Here is a 17,674-nt window from a genome sequence, read left to right on the forward strand (position 1 = left end):
CTTTTGTCTTTCTGGACCAAGATCCTTAACCTTTGTCACATCACTGACTTGGAGTGCCTGCTTGATCACCTGGCAGAAGTGACACCAGCTCTGGAGTACCTCAGCCTGCTGGGAAATGTGGCATGTCCCAACGAGCTAGTCAGCCTGGAAAAGGATGAGGAAGACTACAAGAGATACAGGTGGGTATCTAGGGGTTTAGAGCATCGTGTGAGAAGGGAAAAATGACATCTTTGGGGAGATAATATATTCTGGGGTGCACAGTAGATGTCTGGTAAGTATCAGTGGCCCCTTCATGCTGTATTAAACTTTCCCCCTTGGGTACCCTATAGCCAGGGTCTCCCTTCTTTGAGGGTAAACAAGAGTCAAGAAACATGAAAAGATGTTGAGTGGTATAGGACAGGCATTGACAAACTTTTTTGTAAAGGGCTGGATATTAAATATTGTATGCTTTGAAGGTCGTATGTTCTCTGTCGCAACTGTTCAGCTCTTCCATTATAGTGCGTAAGTAGCAGTGAACAGTTGGTAAATGAATGGGCAATGCCATGTTCCAATAAAACTTTATTTACAAAAACATGCAGCAGGCCAGGTTAGACCCATGGGCTATTTTTTGCTGGCCCCTGCTCCTTGTCGTAAGATCTTCCTGTCTGCTTCTGAGTCACTATTTAGAGAGAGGGTACTTCCCACAAAGGTTTAGAGAGCTTATGTACAATCCCAAGAGGAAATCCTATGAGGCATATGGCTTTGTTCCATAAAGCTATGCCTCCGTGTCCACCAACAATGGGATTTGATGGGCTCCAGGTAGAAATGCTTTTTTTTCTTCTCTCAACTTCTGAACCATCTGCTTTGAAATACCTGATCCAAACTCACTTCTCTTTAGGGAGTCTTTTTGATCTAACCCATTTTACTAAACTCATTTTTCCTCTACACTTGGAATTTTGTATGCTCTTGTTCTTGACTATTGTTTTGTAAATGTTTTGAATGATCTTTTCATATGTGTAGTGTAGCTTTTCTCTCCATTATGATGTGAGCTCTCATTAACACCCCACCTGAATCAATGTGGGAGGGAGGGAGGGAGGAAGGAAGGAAATGTAAGGCAGGTAAGACTACTGGAAAATAAGTTTGGGAGGATTGGGGAGAAAGGATAATGGTTCAAGAGGAACTGGTTCTATTGGGGTTCAGATTTTTAAATCTGTGGTGACCCACGAAGGAATGTAGTTGAGGGCATACATTTTATATAAAGGCAAAGCTGTAAGAAATAGTGAAGGTTATTGAACACTGTATGTTAAAAAAAACATACATATACATATACATGTTAGCAAGAGTACAGCAGAAATTCAGCTGTACTTCTTTGCTGGGAAGAATTTTGTAGGAATCTTAGACTATTTTTAAGCCGTCTTAGAATAAAGCTCTATCCCTACTTCAAAAGAAATGCACTAAATCTTTTTTCCTCATGAAGATTTTTATTTGGGATGTGATACTGTCGATTTGAATATGATTTCTATTAGGAGAAATATGGTTAATATCCAGCGAGTGAATAGTTAAAATTTCTAAATCAACCTGTTAAGTTAATCACTTAGAACTTAATTTTCTTCTTTAACGTTACTCTTATCAACTTTGAGTAGTTTAACAGCCTGATTTCAGCTACGAAGGGGTCATTTAAAACATTTTATCTTCTGGCAGCAACTTATTATAAGATATATCTTGGAAGGGTCAGGAGGTACAAGAAAGTTCTCTCAGTTAACATTTTTAGTAAACCAGTAATCGTTTGGGAAATTCTCGTTTGTTTTTCGACTTTTTTCTTTAGATTTCTGGTTTTAATGCTTTAAAATTGCCCAATAAATTTTATATATGTACATATACATGCATGTGTGTATGCACACATTCACACACATTCATTCTTTCGTTCACTTATTCATGGAGTTATATGTGAAATGAACTGTAGGTGCATTTTTTTTTTTAGAATGAGAGTAATAGAGTGAGGAAAATCTCCCACTCCACCTTACTCTATTCAGTCTCAAAGAAAAGGTTGTAAAGGAAAAAGAAAAGCTAATACTATTTTTGTTGTTATTGTAACTAGTCGCATTGGAAAAAATACTTAGATCCATGGTGTAAGGGGTCAGATCAAAAGATGTGATGTGGAGTCCAGCTTTGCCAGTGGGACCTTTAAAATGGGGAGGACAGTTTAGATCAGTGACCCTTAACCAAGGCTATACTTGTGAATCATCCAAGGCGTTTTGATTCATTTAGTGCCAGATGCAACAAAATAGTCAACAGGTGACTTTGATGCTCAGTCAAGAACTACTGGACTAAGGGATACTTAAAGTCCCTGTCGGCTCTGGTGTTCTGAGATACTGTCCTCCCAAGCAGTTACAGTTCCCCCTTGACCATCTCATACCATTTTATATATTCCATCATGTATATTTCTCTGACTACTTCATATATGTCGACATCCAGAGAATGGCTTCCAGAAAGTCAGGACTGCGTCTTCTTGCCCTTTGAAACCTTATCAATACTGAAAGCAGCGCTGGCTGTGTAATGGGGACTTGGTAACTGTTAACAGGAGGTGGCTTGAAATTACTGTTCCATCTGAGAAGCTGAGTACTTGTACAGAAATGCAGGGCCCTTTGGGCACCTTGGCTGCCCACTGCCTATTTAGAATTAGATCCACTTGGATGTCAACAAATGCAGTTAACAAGCAAGGAACTATCCTGCAGAATCTACCCAAGTGTTGGTCGTTGGGTCATGATTCTTTAGGGAGGGCTTGATTGTAGAACAATGATCGTTCTCCTGGGCTGGCCTGGGTACCCTCCAAGCACACCTTCCCCACTCCAGGTCTGTTAACCCCTGGAAGCTGTGGAGGGCTGGGGCTGGGGAGGCTGTGTGTTAGTGCACATATGTCAAGGTTGCCATCAGGAGCTGGATTCTAGAGGCCACACACAGCCGAAATCACATCTGGTCAGAACTACCTTAGAATATCTGTAGGTCACCCACAACACCGGCAAAATGCTCACCCTCTGAGAGAAACAGGAACTAAGAACAGTGGAGGGAACGTTCAATGTGGGCCCATCCAGTTATACATCGACTGCACGGCCTCTGATGCTTGAGTGGAGTGGCAGGCCTGTTCTCTAGCAATTCTAGATTTTTTATTTATTTTACTTATTTTTTATTTCTGCTTTAACAAGCACTGTCACCCTTGCATTTGGGTGAGATGAATGGGTGGATGAGGGAGTTCTGTTCAGTGGTCTGTCAGCAGCCCTGCTTTGTTCATCCTGGAGTCTGTGCTTCATTTGCCCCTGAGAAATTTTAGAGTTTCACAGTAAGACTTCTGAATCCTGAGTTCCTGTGGCATTTGGGTTTCTACAAAACAGTGTAGCCACCATTTGTTTCCTTTTGGTAAAATATTTTCCTGGCCCTTCATCCCCAAAGCGTGAGGTCAGCCTTCCTTCTAGCTGTTACCCAGAGCCTAATAGTAGGGCCTCTATGTAAATTTATGGGACATTTTCACTTGAAAATTGCTTAAAAAATGAATGATATTTCTACAGTTTACTGTTTTTCACTTTCAGTACATTTTTTGACAGTATGTCTTCTATTAATCATTTCAGCAGCAGTAGGAGCCTTAAAAGGAGTGTATTCAGAAGCAAGAGCCCATGGCTCACTTAGTGCTGTCTAAGAAACTTCACGTTGACTGGCATCCTCTGTGGTTATGTGATGTAACATTTATAATATGTCACCCAGCCATACATCAAAACAAGTACGTCTCTTGTTTCATTTCCGTGAGATACGTTGATTTCAGAGAGGTCAGTCCAGTTTCAGGTCACATGGTGGACAACCACTGGACCAGAAATGGGAAGTGACCAGATTTATGGAGCTATTGGAAATGGACCCACAGTTGCTTCAGTTTCTACTGATGCTTTCCTCCCTCCCCCCCCCACATCACCCCTTTTCCTTCCTCACTTACCCCTGTGCACCCAGTTGGATTTTCTTGGCACACGTCCCAACAGCAAAATGGGCCCCTTAAATGCGTGAGTGAGCATGAACATGCTCCCAAGTTGTTGAGCGGTGCCCTGGTCCTGCTGGGGCAGGAACTAAACCGGGCCTGGGGTTTCTCTGTGCCGTTCATCACAGCTCATAGCTGTTAACATGGTGAGCTGTTATAGCTCACCATGTTATTACAGGCGCTGAAACCTGCCCTTGCTTTGCCATGTATACACAGTGGGCTGCTATTTTGGAATGAATGTTGAATGGAGGTGCATGTTGAATGGTGGTGCTGGACCTGAAGATCCAGCAGCCTTCAGGACTGGGGCAGGAAAGGATGGGGAAGCCGAGATGAGCCAGGGGGCCACCACGGTACTAAGGTTCCCCTTGGGGCCTCCGGTGGACTTGAATACTGGCCAGACAATAAATGGGGAACTTGGATGCCCAGGACGGTCTATTTCTTGTCTTCCTTTGTCATTCTTTTCTTTCCTCTTACTGCAGGAAAGACAGTAGAGTGGAAGTCAATGGTGCACAAGTGCTAGACCTCAGGCATCAAGTAAGGGAGTTGGTCTCATGGTCTCTTAGTGCCCCTTCCTCCACTAAATCCTTCTGTCACTAAATCCTTCACTCTCTCCTGCCACTCCAATCTCTGGTTGGCTTCTCCTTCCTCCCTCCTCCTCAGTAGGCCCCTCTGTATTCCTTACAACTTGAAATTATTTAAAACGTGACACCCTTTCTTTGTTGCCTCCCAGGGAGCAGCCCTGGGGCCTGCCCAGTGTCTGTCTCACTCAGCCAAGGGGAAGGAGGGAGGGACCTGCCATCGTCTGCTGGCCGTCTTGGGCTACCAGCATTTCCCAGCCATAGAGGAGCTGTAAAACTTGTGGCTTACATAACCCAGTGAGCATTTTCCAGCTAATCTGCAATCTGGGCTTTGAAGATCACAAGAAAGCAAAGGTCACGACCCAGAGATCAAAGTGACAGAAGCCCACAGCGTAATTGCTGGTGACCCTCTGTCTAGGGCCTTGGTCTGTCCTGTGGGTGTATTGTTTGCACTGAGACTTCAAACGTGCTGCCGGTGAACGGTGAGGGAAGTCAGCTGGCCTTGGCCGGTCGTCAGGCATTCATTAATGCTGTAGGTGAGCTCACCTCAGCTCATTAGACAGCATTGTCATCTCTCCACTCACAGTGTTTGTTCATCCCTCTGTGGTCTTTATTGACTTTTCCTCATGGTTCTCCTTCACCTGGAGATGTGAAGGGGTGGTTAGACAAGGAAATTGGAGTAATAAGAAAGGAGGATATGGATGCATTTATTGTAAATTAACTTGGAGGCACATGGAATTCAAGCCAGCTAAAGCTTAAAAGAGGCGGGGGCAGCATGTAGCCCTTTCCCTTCAGGGCACAGATGGAGAAATGGAGGCTCAGGAAGGTGGCAGAGGCTGAGCCAGGATCACACAGCAAGCGAAGCCCAGAGCCTGGGCTCTTCCCTCTGCCCCGTTAGTCCCCATGCTTTTTGTTGGGAAGACCTCCCTCTTGTCATTTTGTCCACTCCCACCCCGCCCCCCAACACTTGAAAGCTTTGGTCTCTTCCATAAAACGCATTTAAGCCGCTGCTAACTTTTCAAAATTTGTCAGAGACGTTTAGCTGTTGATCAGTGCTTTTGATCAGCATGAGGTAAGCAGTGTTAACCAAACTGGGTTGATGTCATCCAGTCCAGAGCAAAGAAGCTTGATGTTTTGTTGGCGCGTCCACGCTTTTCTGTTAAGCTTTGTGAAAGTTGGAGAGCAGTTCATGGATCACCCCTTGCTGCCCTCGGGGCCCCCGGGTGGGGCACCAGTCACCAGGTCTCCCCCCTTCCTGTGCATGGGAGCATGAAGGCAGCAAGAAGCAATAGGAAGAAGCATTGAGTGCTGTAAAAGGAAGGAAGTGGGGAAAATCCCAGTGATGCCACATCCAGTTCCCTCAGGATCTGGAAATGTGGTGTTTCTTGAGTAGAGTCTCCTCAGAGGATGAAACATGGCAGCCAGCCCCAGGAGCAGACATCGGAGATCTGTCTTGGTGTTCCTGTGGTTGTGCAGAGGGCCTGGGGAACAGCCGGATCCCCCGGGGAAGCAGATGTGGGCAGAAGACAAGAGCATCCTCCCTTCCCTTTGAAGTCTAGATGAAAAATGCCAGAGCTTTGGGATTTCGGTAGAGAAAATTGATTTGGGAGCAAACAAATAAACAAAAAAGCCTTTCTGCTGTTCCTTTTGTCCCCCCTACCAGTTGTAGGTAACCGGTTACTTCCTAAGAGAAGTTCTTTCAGGAAGTGGAGGATCCTCTATGAAAAGAGAGAGAACCCGAAAAGCTCTGTGTGGGGCTCTCGCTTTTGGAGAATCTGTTAGCAGACAGAGACAGGTGGGTCTTTGAACAACTTCCCAGGGTCCCTGGTCTCCTCTTGATAACCTCACTTTCCGTATCACAGCCAGGAGGGCCCCTGATTTCACTCCCTACCCCTCCCAGCCCTGTGGCTTTCTCCCAGCCACCTTGGGAAGGTCAGGAAAGTTGGCATTGCCCTCTGGAGCAGGGGACCTGAGCCTTAGAACTTAGACAGATCTCTTTTCATTAAGCAGTGCCCTGGCTTAACAAGCAGTTTTATAAATCTGAAGCTGTCTCCGGGTGCTGCAGGATTTATAGACGGGGGTTTCTGCCATAAAGTGGTTTATGATGGCTGCCTTCTGTGTTATTAGTAGCTGTCTCTTCCTTCAACCATTGCTGTTTGATAATAGCTTTAAAACACCCAGAATTACTTACCTGCAAGCCCCATTCCCAATAGCCCCTGTTGACAGTCTGAATAAGTTTACTGCCCTTTTGTTGTACTTTACCTTCAAAACAAACTGATTGAACCATCAATAGCTCATGGAAGCTGACAGAGGCATGTCATCTGGACTAGCCCTGGTGATTGCAGGTTATCTGGGGGAGTTAACCTTACTGCATTGTTAACTGAAATGTTTTATGTACTGTGCAACTTTAGGATATGGCTGTGATAACCCCAGTAACTAAGTAATACATCACAGTAAAGAGATTTTGGTGCAACAAATAACCCTGGATTAAATTTACAAGGGTTGAATTGATATTGTAAAAGCCTTCATTCTGTGGCTTCGGGAATCCTCCCTTGTATTTTTATGGCAAACTTGTATTATACTCAGGATTGAAGCTGCAGCTTTTGACACCCTGACATGACCTAGAACAAAGGGAAATAGATCTCCCAAGACCAGAATGGGACAGGCAGGCAGAAAGCCCACTGGACTTACCTCTTGGCAGTAATGTTTGGAGCCAATTCCAAACCACCAAGGGGCACGAAGGTCTGGTAGATGTGGCTGCTGTCTGGGCGCTGGGTACCACAGACATTGGAGCAGGACAGACCATTAGCAGAACTGGAAAGGAGACTCTTGGTGGCCTTACCAACCTCATAATCCCAAAACGGTTATTCCTCGTGATGTTATTTTCACTTGCACGGTGGTTCGCAGCAGGCCTAGTAGCATCAGCCTCACCTGGGAACTTATTAGGATGTGAATTTGAGACTTCCTTCCAGATGTAGTGAATCGCAAACTCTAGGGGTGGGGCCCTGCGATGTGTGTTTCAACAAGGCATCTGGGGGATGCTGATGCCCCCTCAACTTTGAGAACAACTGTGCTAGAATATAAGCTCGTTGAGAGTAGAGACCTTGTCTGTTTTGTGCATCACCTTATTCTCAGTACCTAGTGCAGTTCCTGGCAGGTGGTAGCTTCTTAATTATTTGTTGGGTGAGTGAATATGTAAGTAAATGAAAGAAGACATCTCTTAAGAGACGAACTTTGGGCCCTGAGCTGAGTTTCCGACTGAACTATCTGGGACAAGCCTTCCTAGTGCCTCTCAAACATCTTTAAGCATCGACCACCTGGAAACCCCAGGCTGGCCAACAGGATGGGAGTCAAGTCACCTCTAGTTTCAGGGGTGACTGGCAGCCTATTCCATGGGTATTTCTTCGGTTCTAAAAGAAGAGTGCTCTGAAAACAGCAGCTCTTTGTCATCTAAAATTTTTAACTAGCTTAAAAGCCAGCACTTCTCTCTCTCTCCTTTGATTTCAGGGCTGTGATCCAAAGTGGGGCAAAATGACAACGTGCTGTCTGTTGTCACCGTGGTTCCTGCCAGCCCTGTGAAGACATCTTTCATTCCATCATTAAACATTGGCTGATTTTCTAATACTGATGTTTTCTTCCCCTGAATATTCATCTTTTCCCACCCTACACTTAGTGGGTGTCTTTACTCCTTTGAGCGTCACTCCTGACATATTGTTTCCATCTGTACGTGTCTTTATTTGAAAGAATCTGTTGTCATCAAGACTTTGCTGCTACAAGCAGAAGATGGAAGTTTTTTCTGACACTGACTGAGGCCAGTGGGAGCTCTCCTGGAGGATAGAAAGGTCATTTGGGCCTTTGTAGAGCTTTTCTAATTTAGGGTAAGCTTAGGCCGCATTTAGAGAGGGAAATGCTCAGGGAGAAGCAGGAAAGAAGGTAGTGCATAGTTTGAGGCCAGGAAGGAAGCAGGAAGTACATCGTCAAATTTCCAGGACCTCAGATGTTGGTGTGGAAGTTTCAGGGGAGGAAAAGGATACACAAGAGAATTTAGAGTATTTTGACTTTAAAAAAGAGTAATATGAAGGCTGTGATCAGAGGCCTCTAAGCTGTTGTCTCTGGCACCTGAGTGATCAGCTAAATCTTTTACCTGGACAAGCACATGCGAGGCCATGGGGTGATGTGAGACCACCTGATGAATGGGGAAGCTGGCCTTGGGAACCCAAGGCTTTGCTGAGGAGGGAGGCCTGCTACACACCCCAAGTAACACGTGTACTGAGAGAAAGCTCAGGGCTTGGGCTGCTTTAGGGCTTGGATCTTTGAAGCCTTCTTGAGATTTCCTGTTCCTCTTTCTTTGTGCTCCCAAAGCTACTTTGTGTATAACCTCAAACTTGGCACTTACCTATGCTGATTTCTAATTTCTTTGGGTGAGTCTTTCTTCCTCTTTTAAGAGCAGGAACCATGTTGTAATCACCTCTGTATACCTAGGGTCTGGCACGTAGTAGGTGCTTAAGAAATATTTGTGCAACTGAAATGAACTGGTATTTTATGGAGTCCGTTCTAATGCTACTTTCCTAAATGGTGTGAGGGTGAGGGAAAAAAAAAAAAAAACTTGCTGCCTGCCTTCAAAAAGCTTATAGTTTAGGTGAGGACATTAACTGAACACCAGCAAAGCAATTAAAAAACAATAAAATGGGGGCTTCCCTGGTGGCACAGTGGTTGAGAGTCCGCCTGCCAATGCAGGGGACACGGGTTCGTGCCCCGGTCCGGGAAGATCCCACATGCCGCGGAGCGGCTGAGCCCGTGAGCCATGGCCGCTGAGCCTGCGCGTCCGGAGCCTGTGCTCCGTGACGGGAGAGGCCACAACAATGAGAGGCCCACATACTGCAAAAATAAATAAATAAATAAATAAAATGTTAAATTGCAGGGTGCTGAAAATGCCTCCTGGGAGTGTTGAGAAGGGAGAAAGCAATGCGGGCTGCGGGTGCAGCAGAAAACTTCCTGCAGGTTGGGATTTGGAAGATGAGTGGGTACGGAGGAGGCTGGGTACAGGGAGAAAAAGTCAGATTCCCATGGAAATGATTTATTGCTCTTGACGTGGGGTCCTCACCTCTTCTTCCTAAGCAGGACAGGGTCTAAACAATTGCTTCTTTGATTGATGGAGTATGGGGGCTTGATGGAGAGCATCTGGGTTGGTGACTACCATTGAGGAAGGAGACATATAGGCAGGTGTCTATATCTTTTATATATCTATTTATATGTTTATGTACCTGTCTCCTGGCCAGGCAAGTCTTCTTGTCAACTCCATACACCTGCTTGATAGTACATCACACAAGAGGTCAGTCATTGGGTTATCCTTGGAGGCCGTAATGGATCCCAAAGACTCTCTCCAGGGGGATGGAGACCATATAGCATTTTGGGGGCTATTAATATCCCCTAGAAACCAACTTTCCTTGTTTCTACTTGATGGAGATAATCTTCATAGTTCCAGTGTAGAAGTAACTCAGTGATGATGAGAAAAAAGTCCTCAAAACCCCTGTTGGATTCCTCAAGGGAGCATTTCTCAGCTATATGTGTTTTTTACTGCTATCCCAAAGTTGTCCAGGTTATTATTATTATCTTGATGGCAAATTAAAGTTTCTTGTCTCAGCTTCAAAATGAAGATTTGCTGTTATCTCAGAGATGAGAATGATCCAGATGACATTAATGGTATGATCAGGTTGTAGGTTATTTTCACTGAGAACTTCTTGTGTAGCAAAGATGTTGGGTTCATTTTTCAGAATGGTAGAAGGTAAACACGTTGATAGGATCTTACTGGCTAATCCAGGTGTGTGTGTGTGTGTGTGTGTGTGTGTGTGTGTGTGTGTGTGTGTGTATCTACCTTTGAGTCAAGAGCAACCATTGGTGTATATTTTGAAAGTTTAGTTGTGTATCTGTGTAAAATAGAACCATTTGGATTTCCCCAAAGAGTGGTTATTCATTCTTTGTGAAAGAAGAGAGGAGAGGCAGGAACCAAGGTCTAAACTTCTGAAGACCTAATGGTGTAGTTCCCTGCTCATCAGACAAATTGCATGAAAGTTTGAGGCTGTCACCCCAGTCTTCCTGAGTTACCTCTGACTGTTCTCTTCCAGATGCTTTGTTCTGCACAAGCTGCCCAATTTGAAGTTTCTGGATGCTCGTAAAGTAACCAAACAAGAACGAGAGGAAGCTTTGGTCAGAGGGGCGTTCATGAAGGTGGTGAAGCCCAAGGTAAGCCCTCTACTGACTGTTCTTTGCAAGGAGTTATGCCTCACCTGTTGGGTACTCTTTGACCCTGGAGGAAGTCCTCCTATGTGTTCAGAATGCAGGAGGGATCTCACACCAGGATTTCATCCATGGATATACTGTTGGCCAAACAAGAAGTAGAACTGGGTATAAACTGGGTCTTCCTGTAACCCAGCCTAGGGGACCTTATTGGAAAGGTGATTTCAGGCAGATGGCTCTTGTACCAATAAAGCAGCATCATACATAGTCCAATGGTGACGTTCCTGGGGAGGATTTCGGGCCTCCTGGAAGATGTTTTATTTACAAGGTGGGGCCTCTGCAGGTCTGTAGCTAAAAAAGGAGAAACAGGAAAGCATTGGGCATTTACTGTTTCTCAGGGGGGTAGTACTCCTCTAGTGCCTCAGAGGGGCCCTTCTTTCTTGGGACCAAAGGGTAGCTGGGGGAGAGTGATTTTCTCTTGTCCACAGGTGAGGGCTCAATAGCTCTTGGAAATATTGCTGGCAGGGAGGGCGATTTTTTTGACAATGTGATCTGGGACTGGTGTGTGTGCTTCCGTCGTGTTGCTCATGGGAATGCTGTTCACTGACCTTCGCTTCGCCAGCTGAGTCTGCTTCGAGGCCATGGGATTGAACGTGGCGTTATCTTAATGACAGCGTTGATGAGGCAGGGGAGATTTGGCTTGGGGTCCTGGATTCAGACACAAGGAGATTATTAAGGACATGGGCTTGGGAGGAGCTGGGGTCCTTCAGTGAAGCCTGAGGCTGGGGAATGGACTTGATGACCCCTTTGGAGGTCCCTCACTGCCCTGGAGCTCTGTGGCGCTATGGTCACTTCCTGTGGGATCCTAGCTCGTGTGTGGAAAACACTAGCCCAGAAATCCTTGAGGTCTCGTTTGTCCTCGCTGATTGACTTTGAGCACTCTGCACACGCATTGGAAGTGATTAAGAGGGAAAGAGGAAAAAACAAACAGAACCAAAACAGAAAAATGCAACCTCTTCCGTCAAGTTGCTCAGCTGGCAGCAGACCTCAGGCCACTTTCTTTCCCTGAATCCATGAGGTGCAACTTATTTCCCGTTATGCTGAATAAAATTGCTAACAGTTGTGGAAATATATGATATGGAGAGTATAATACTGGCAGATAAATGTATTGTTACCTGTTTCAGCATGTGGGAAATTAATTGAGTGATTCGCTTCGTAGCTATTAAAGTGTTAACAGTTTTACTAATGGAGGCACCGGTTTGATGTATTGCTCATGACTGCCTTTAGTTATTCCAGCTTTTGTCCAAAAGAAATAATTCATTTCTTGGCCTCCTTTTTTTTTTGGTTAAAAGATTCCAGAGACAGCCCGTGTCACCAAACCACAGTACGACAAATAGACTGTTTATAGTATCTTGGGTTCCTGCCCATCCTGAATTTCTCACCGTCATGTATACATGCATTTTATAGAATAGATGCTATTTCTCCTGCTCTCATTGTCTTTGACATGGAAGCTCTGGAAATCTGGAGGGTTCATAAAGATATACCCATCATACTGGGGTGGGGTGTCAATGTCATCCACTACTGTTCTAAGGTTCTTTGTGTCCAGGTATGTGAGTCCTCACATAATCTTCTAACGTGGAAGGAAGGGAACGTTGGCTTACTGTACAGATGAGATAACGCAGGCCTCGAGACGCTATTTGGGCTGCTCAAGTCACCAGCTCATCATTGCTAGAGCCCGCGCTTTACCTGTGTGTCTGACTGCAGAGCCTACATTCTTCCACTCTGACCTCTTACCCCTGGAGCACTCATCTCACCATTCTCCCCATGCATCTCTCTGTCCAAACAGAACCTCCGAGGAAGGCCTAAGTGAAGAAAAACAGGAAACAGCAGGACTGTTCTGTTGGAGTAGAGATGGGGGGAACTGAAGTCCTCCCCTGCCTCTGAAAGCAGGGAATGACTCCTTAGCATCCAGCAGTAGCTGGTTCTCCGAGTCGTTAGCACCATCATCAGAAATGCTCTTCAAAGCTCCACATCAGTTTCTGATCAGTTACAGAATTAGCTCATGTTTGTGTGGTGGATGCTACCATCCTTACTAACTGTGTTAAGCTTTGAAGTAGCCATTAATTATTTGGAGAGAGACATAACTACTCTGACAAAGCATGAGGACATTTGGTGGTTGTCCTTTTGTAGAGTTCCATGATTTCCAAGCTGGAGAGGGCTTCAGAACTCACCTGGTCTGTGCTCGTATTTTATGGGTGAAGGAACTAACTGGGAGAGGACGTAGTTCCCTAAGGCCCCACAGTCCCTTGGAGGCAGAACTGGGACCAGAACCCAGACCATCTGGGCTCCCAGTGAAGTGTTCTCTTTACACTGTGATCCTTTAAGTGCACTGGAGGATTTCTCTGTGTTCTGGTTTCATATCAAGCTGTATGCCTCTCATGAATGGCAGGCAGTTCCCTTCTGTCTGCTGTTTGCTGGGCAATGTGCTGGTACTTCTCTTGCAGATAGAAAGAGGCCAAATGAGCTCCTTGCTGAATTAATAAATTGGGATTAAAAAGGCTGGTTCTCGCCTGCTCACAGTATGTACAGACACATGTTTGTTCCTTGCAGGTGTTGTATATACGCTTTCCATCTCTGTGTGTGTGTATATATATATATATACACTTATATATATATACTTATATATATACATATATATATATATATATATATATATATATATATATGTACTAGGAGGTATGTGTACACCCGGAGTCGGCTTCTAAGTGGAGAGCAATTTCCTCTCCGTGAATTGCCAATGCTGTGCTGAGCACACTTGGTGAAGACCTATTTTTCATCACGGACTCGGAATCTCAAGTTGGCTTCTGTCCTTTCTGAGGCAGTGGCGTCCTGTTTTGCTTACTTGGCAGAATGCACTGATGGATGATCAAGGGGGCCGTGATTTGGGGAGCTGTTCTCATTTTATTCCTGACATAAAGTATTTGGGAGAATGGAAAATGCCTCTCCAATCACAGCCCTTGCCTTGGAGGTAGAGAACGGGCAGTCTGGGTGTTCATGGCTGACGCAAATGCAGAATCATCCAGTAACTCATAAACCCCCTAAGTCACAAGGGTTTGATCTGGTACCTGGCAGGCCCCAGCGCTTGAAGTGCGGAGTTGGCTCTTGCTCCCTCTCACGATGACACATTTCTCCTTCGTGGCTGCCTTTTGGCTTTTGTTGTTTAAAAGCTGCCTTCTGTCTGAGCTCTGATTGTACAGAACGATGCTGTCATTCATTAGGAAGTGACAGCTAACGTTGCAGTGGCTCTTCCAGACTCTGTGTGTGTGTGTTTAGTGAATGGACCTACAACAGCTAGGCTTCGTTCATTTCCCAAAATTTTAAAGAAAATATATATCTCTGTCAAATATTGGCCATCGCATCATGCCACTGTCAATGCAGAGAGCACCAAGCTGGACGCCTAGGAGGTGGTAGACCGCAAAGAACGGATTCTGTAGTGACCAGACCGTGACCCCCGCTCGCTGCTCTGGGAAACGTAGATCAAATCAGTGCAGAGACCTGTCCAGGAGGGCGTGTGTGGCGGGCACGCCAGCCCTGCACGTCAGAGAGACAGTGCAAGAATCCAACAGTTAGAATTGCTTATTATGTCCTGGCTTTGTAATTATTCATCCCTGTTCTGGCAAAGAGCACAGTTGTCATTTCTGTGACATAATTATTTAAAGCTGAGCCCTCTTGTTTTACAGGCACTTATAGGAAGTTGGCTACCAACAGTTTAATCTTTGTAATCTTATAGAAGCGATGGGAGGCACAGCTACCAGGGCAGCTGGACCAAGAACCTCAGCTTCTATTAGAAAGTGTTTAGACATGTGTGTTTTTGCTTGTAATCATGACCCTTCTTTTATAGGTCATAGGTTTGTTTGTGAGTGTCAGTGTGTCCTTGAAAATATGACATCCGTGTCTTTATGTGGGCACACCTGGGTTTCCTATCCTGTGTAGCTTGTGCATTTGTGTAGTTTTGCATATTTGTGTATGTGTCTTTGGGTATTTTTCTTGGGGGGGGTGCACTATAGAATGTGCGTGTGTGTGTGTGTGTGTGTGTGTGAGAGAGAGAGAGAGAGAGAGAGAGAGAGAGAGAAAGGGGAAGGGAGGAAAGGAGGCATAGGGAGACGTGATGTGTTAAAGGAATAAACATGTACCTTTGGAAATCTTTTTTATTCTTGTCCTTAAACTGCAAGTTGAATGCTATTTGGGTCCAAGGACAACCTGCTTCCCTGACTATACTACATAGTCCTGCTCTTGACACTTGGAGTTGGGCCCAAACTTCCCTGGGTACCTTTAGTTTCTTCCATCTGTGTCTATGTTTTTGGAGTTCCAGGCAAAAGGCAAACTAGGTTAAAGACAGGGTGTGGAAGCATCTGGAAGCCCACTCTTTGTCAGGACAAAGCTGCTGCGCACCTACTGGGGTGTCAGCTCCATGAGGATAGGAACTTGCTTTTGTTCGCTCCTCTATCTCCAGGGCTTGGTCAGTCACAGAGGCTCAGCCAATACTCGTCAAAGCGATGAACTATGAACAGAGCATTTTGGAGGATCCATCAAAAAAGGTGGTCCATTTTTTTTATTGCCTCAATATGGTCCTCTGCAAAAGCAGGAAAGGGACTTTTACCATAAGAAAATGTAATAACTTGGACCTGTGTGTTGGCAGAAAAGAGGGATTCTGGGTCGCATATTTGTTTTTCTAAAGGATTTACCCTGGGATTACTTATGATGGCAAAACCTACGGCCATCGTGATCCCCAGGGCCATGGCTTCTCCATGGGGCAGCTTTGCTGGGGTGGGCAGCAGGGGTGCAGTCCGAGCTCCCTGTCACTGCTAATGTGTTCTCTGAGTCCTTCTCTCGGAATCCTTCTGCTCATGTTAGGGATTTTAGGGGGAAAAAGTAGCTTTTCTCGGAAAACATGTTGGAGTACTCCACAAGTCTGTGGGTTGTTAAAATGAGATTTTCCCTGTCTTAGCTGCTCTTATGCTTTCTCTGTGCCATAAAGGAGCACTGTCTCATGGCTTGTTTGGTTTACTTATTGTTTTTTATGCCTAGCCTAGTTCTTCACTAAGTGCTACCTTGTTCTAAAGCACAGTGTGTATGTCTTTCATATATTCTCTTACCCCATGGAGCCAATTGCAAACATGTGAAAGGTTATCCGAAATTACCTCTAGATAGGTTGCAATTACTAACATTTACTCTATACTCAATATTTTTAAAAATACATATTTTACATAAAGCCTGGGTATGCCTGTAAATAAATATTGTAAACCACATGAACACGCAGTTTAAGTGGGCAATAAGCCGGTAGACATTGAAAGTTCTCTACTGTGCCCAGCTGTCAGGAGAAAACTAAAAATGTCAGTTGATTTTCTAGATATTTCTAACTACCTGAATATGTTAGTGTTTTACGGTTCTTTTCTGTTTTCACACCGATGTTTCTCGTCTAGAGACATATTCAGATTCTATTTCCGGTTACTTTATAGTAAATTTTGAAGGGAGGAAAAATCTTTAATTCTTTTTTGGAAGATGCTTAGGCATTGTGTTTAGAAACAACTTCAGAAGCCAAAAATTTGCAGTTTGTTTTTCCTTCTTCTTTCTGATTTCACAGTTTGCCACATTCATTTGATGGGGGAATCACTTGTATTTCTTCATTTTTAGCACCATGGCCTCCTGTGTCTCAAATAAATGCTTTCAGAGTGTTGCTTTTTGGAGACCATGTTGGTAGCTTTTTATGGCCTTGCTTTTGAATAGCAACCCTCTGAAATCAGAGATAGACTGTTGCAGAGAAGTTGTGTCTCCAGCACCCTAGAGATAAAGCGCCCTAGCAAAGCCCTGTAGATAGGAAATTGAAACCACAATAGAAGGAAAGTGAATAGAACTGTAGTTGATGGTAGCAGCCTCTGAGAGCCATGCCCAGATGTTCTGGGGGCCTGTGCAGGTGCTACACATATAGTACACATCATTCTCCATTAAGCCCAGTAGCTGATGAGATATCATTGTGTCTCTGTTGGAGTCGTTGGCTTTCACTGCACCCCGTTGGCCCAGCTCCACATTCATCCTCTTTGTGGCCTCTAACATGCTGGCTTTTTTTCCAAAGATGTTTGGACAGACACATGCCTAGAGGATCATGGAAGTAAGTGGCATTTTGGGGGGAATGAGATGTGTCCCTAGCATCATTTGTACAGCCTCTGGAACCCATCCATTGGGAGAACTGTGGTAGATTTCATTATTTGTCTAAAATCATTCCACTCCTTCTGCCCTTGCCATGGCTTCCCCTTTAAGAGAGAAGCATACCTCTGCATCCCATTGACTTTGGACTTGGCCATGTGGCACTTCGGCCAGTGGGATGTGAGTGGAAGTGACAGCATGCCAGCTCTAGGCCAAGGCCTCACGAGGTACTATGTGTTTCCACTCACCCTTCTTGCACGCCCGCCATTTGCTGTGGAAACCACATGAAATGCAGGTTGAGAGGACACACGCTGAGATTAAAGCCTGAATCAGAACTACCCCAGCCACCCTCGGACCTCTGCACAAGAAAGACATGCTGGTCATAAGCCACTGAGGCTTTGAGGAGCACTGTTGCTGCAGAGACCTGACGAACACGTAGGCTGTCCGTGCTCACATTCTGTCCTCTGGCCTTCCCCGGCCACTTGAACCAGGGCTCTTAACTGAGACACAACTTGGGGTATAGTGAAGTTCATGGCAGTTTTGGGTGTCACAGCACCAACTTCGGTAGGCTTTCTGGTTGCCTCACTAATTAGGATCGAAGGCCAGCCTCAGGGTCGACTGGCTGCTTAGCAGTGGATTATTAGTCGTGATGAAACTT

At 45.1% G+C, this 17,674-nt stretch overlaps 1 protein-coding gene across 5 annotated transcripts in view; it reads left to right on the forward strand.

The window, feature by feature from the left end:
• The window catches only part of LRMDA (leucine rich melanocyte differentiation associated), a 1,113,439-nt gene that overhangs the window by 604,872 nt on the left and 490,893 nt on the right, over nt 1-17,674 (forward strand). For all 5 annotated transcript variants that reach the window (XM_089897238.1, XM_089897240.1, XM_089897239.1 and 2 more), the window contains exons 4-5: nt 45-179; nt 10,701-10,818. In XM_089897238.1, the coding sequence (XP_089753364.1) occupies nt 45-179; nt 10,701-10,818 (253 nt within the window). The remainder of the gene's footprint in view (nt 1-44; nt 180-10,700; nt 10,819-17,674) is intronic.

Source organism: Delphinapterus leucas, chromosome 16 (genome assembly GCF_059928025.1).
Source record: "Delphinapterus leucas isolate spDelLeu-1000000601 "Yukka" chromosome 16, BTC_Dleu_Yukka2, whole genome shotgun sequence".
Classification (NCBI taxonomy): Eukaryota; Metazoa; Chordata; class Mammalia; order Artiodactyla; family Monodontidae; genus Delphinapterus; species Delphinapterus leucas.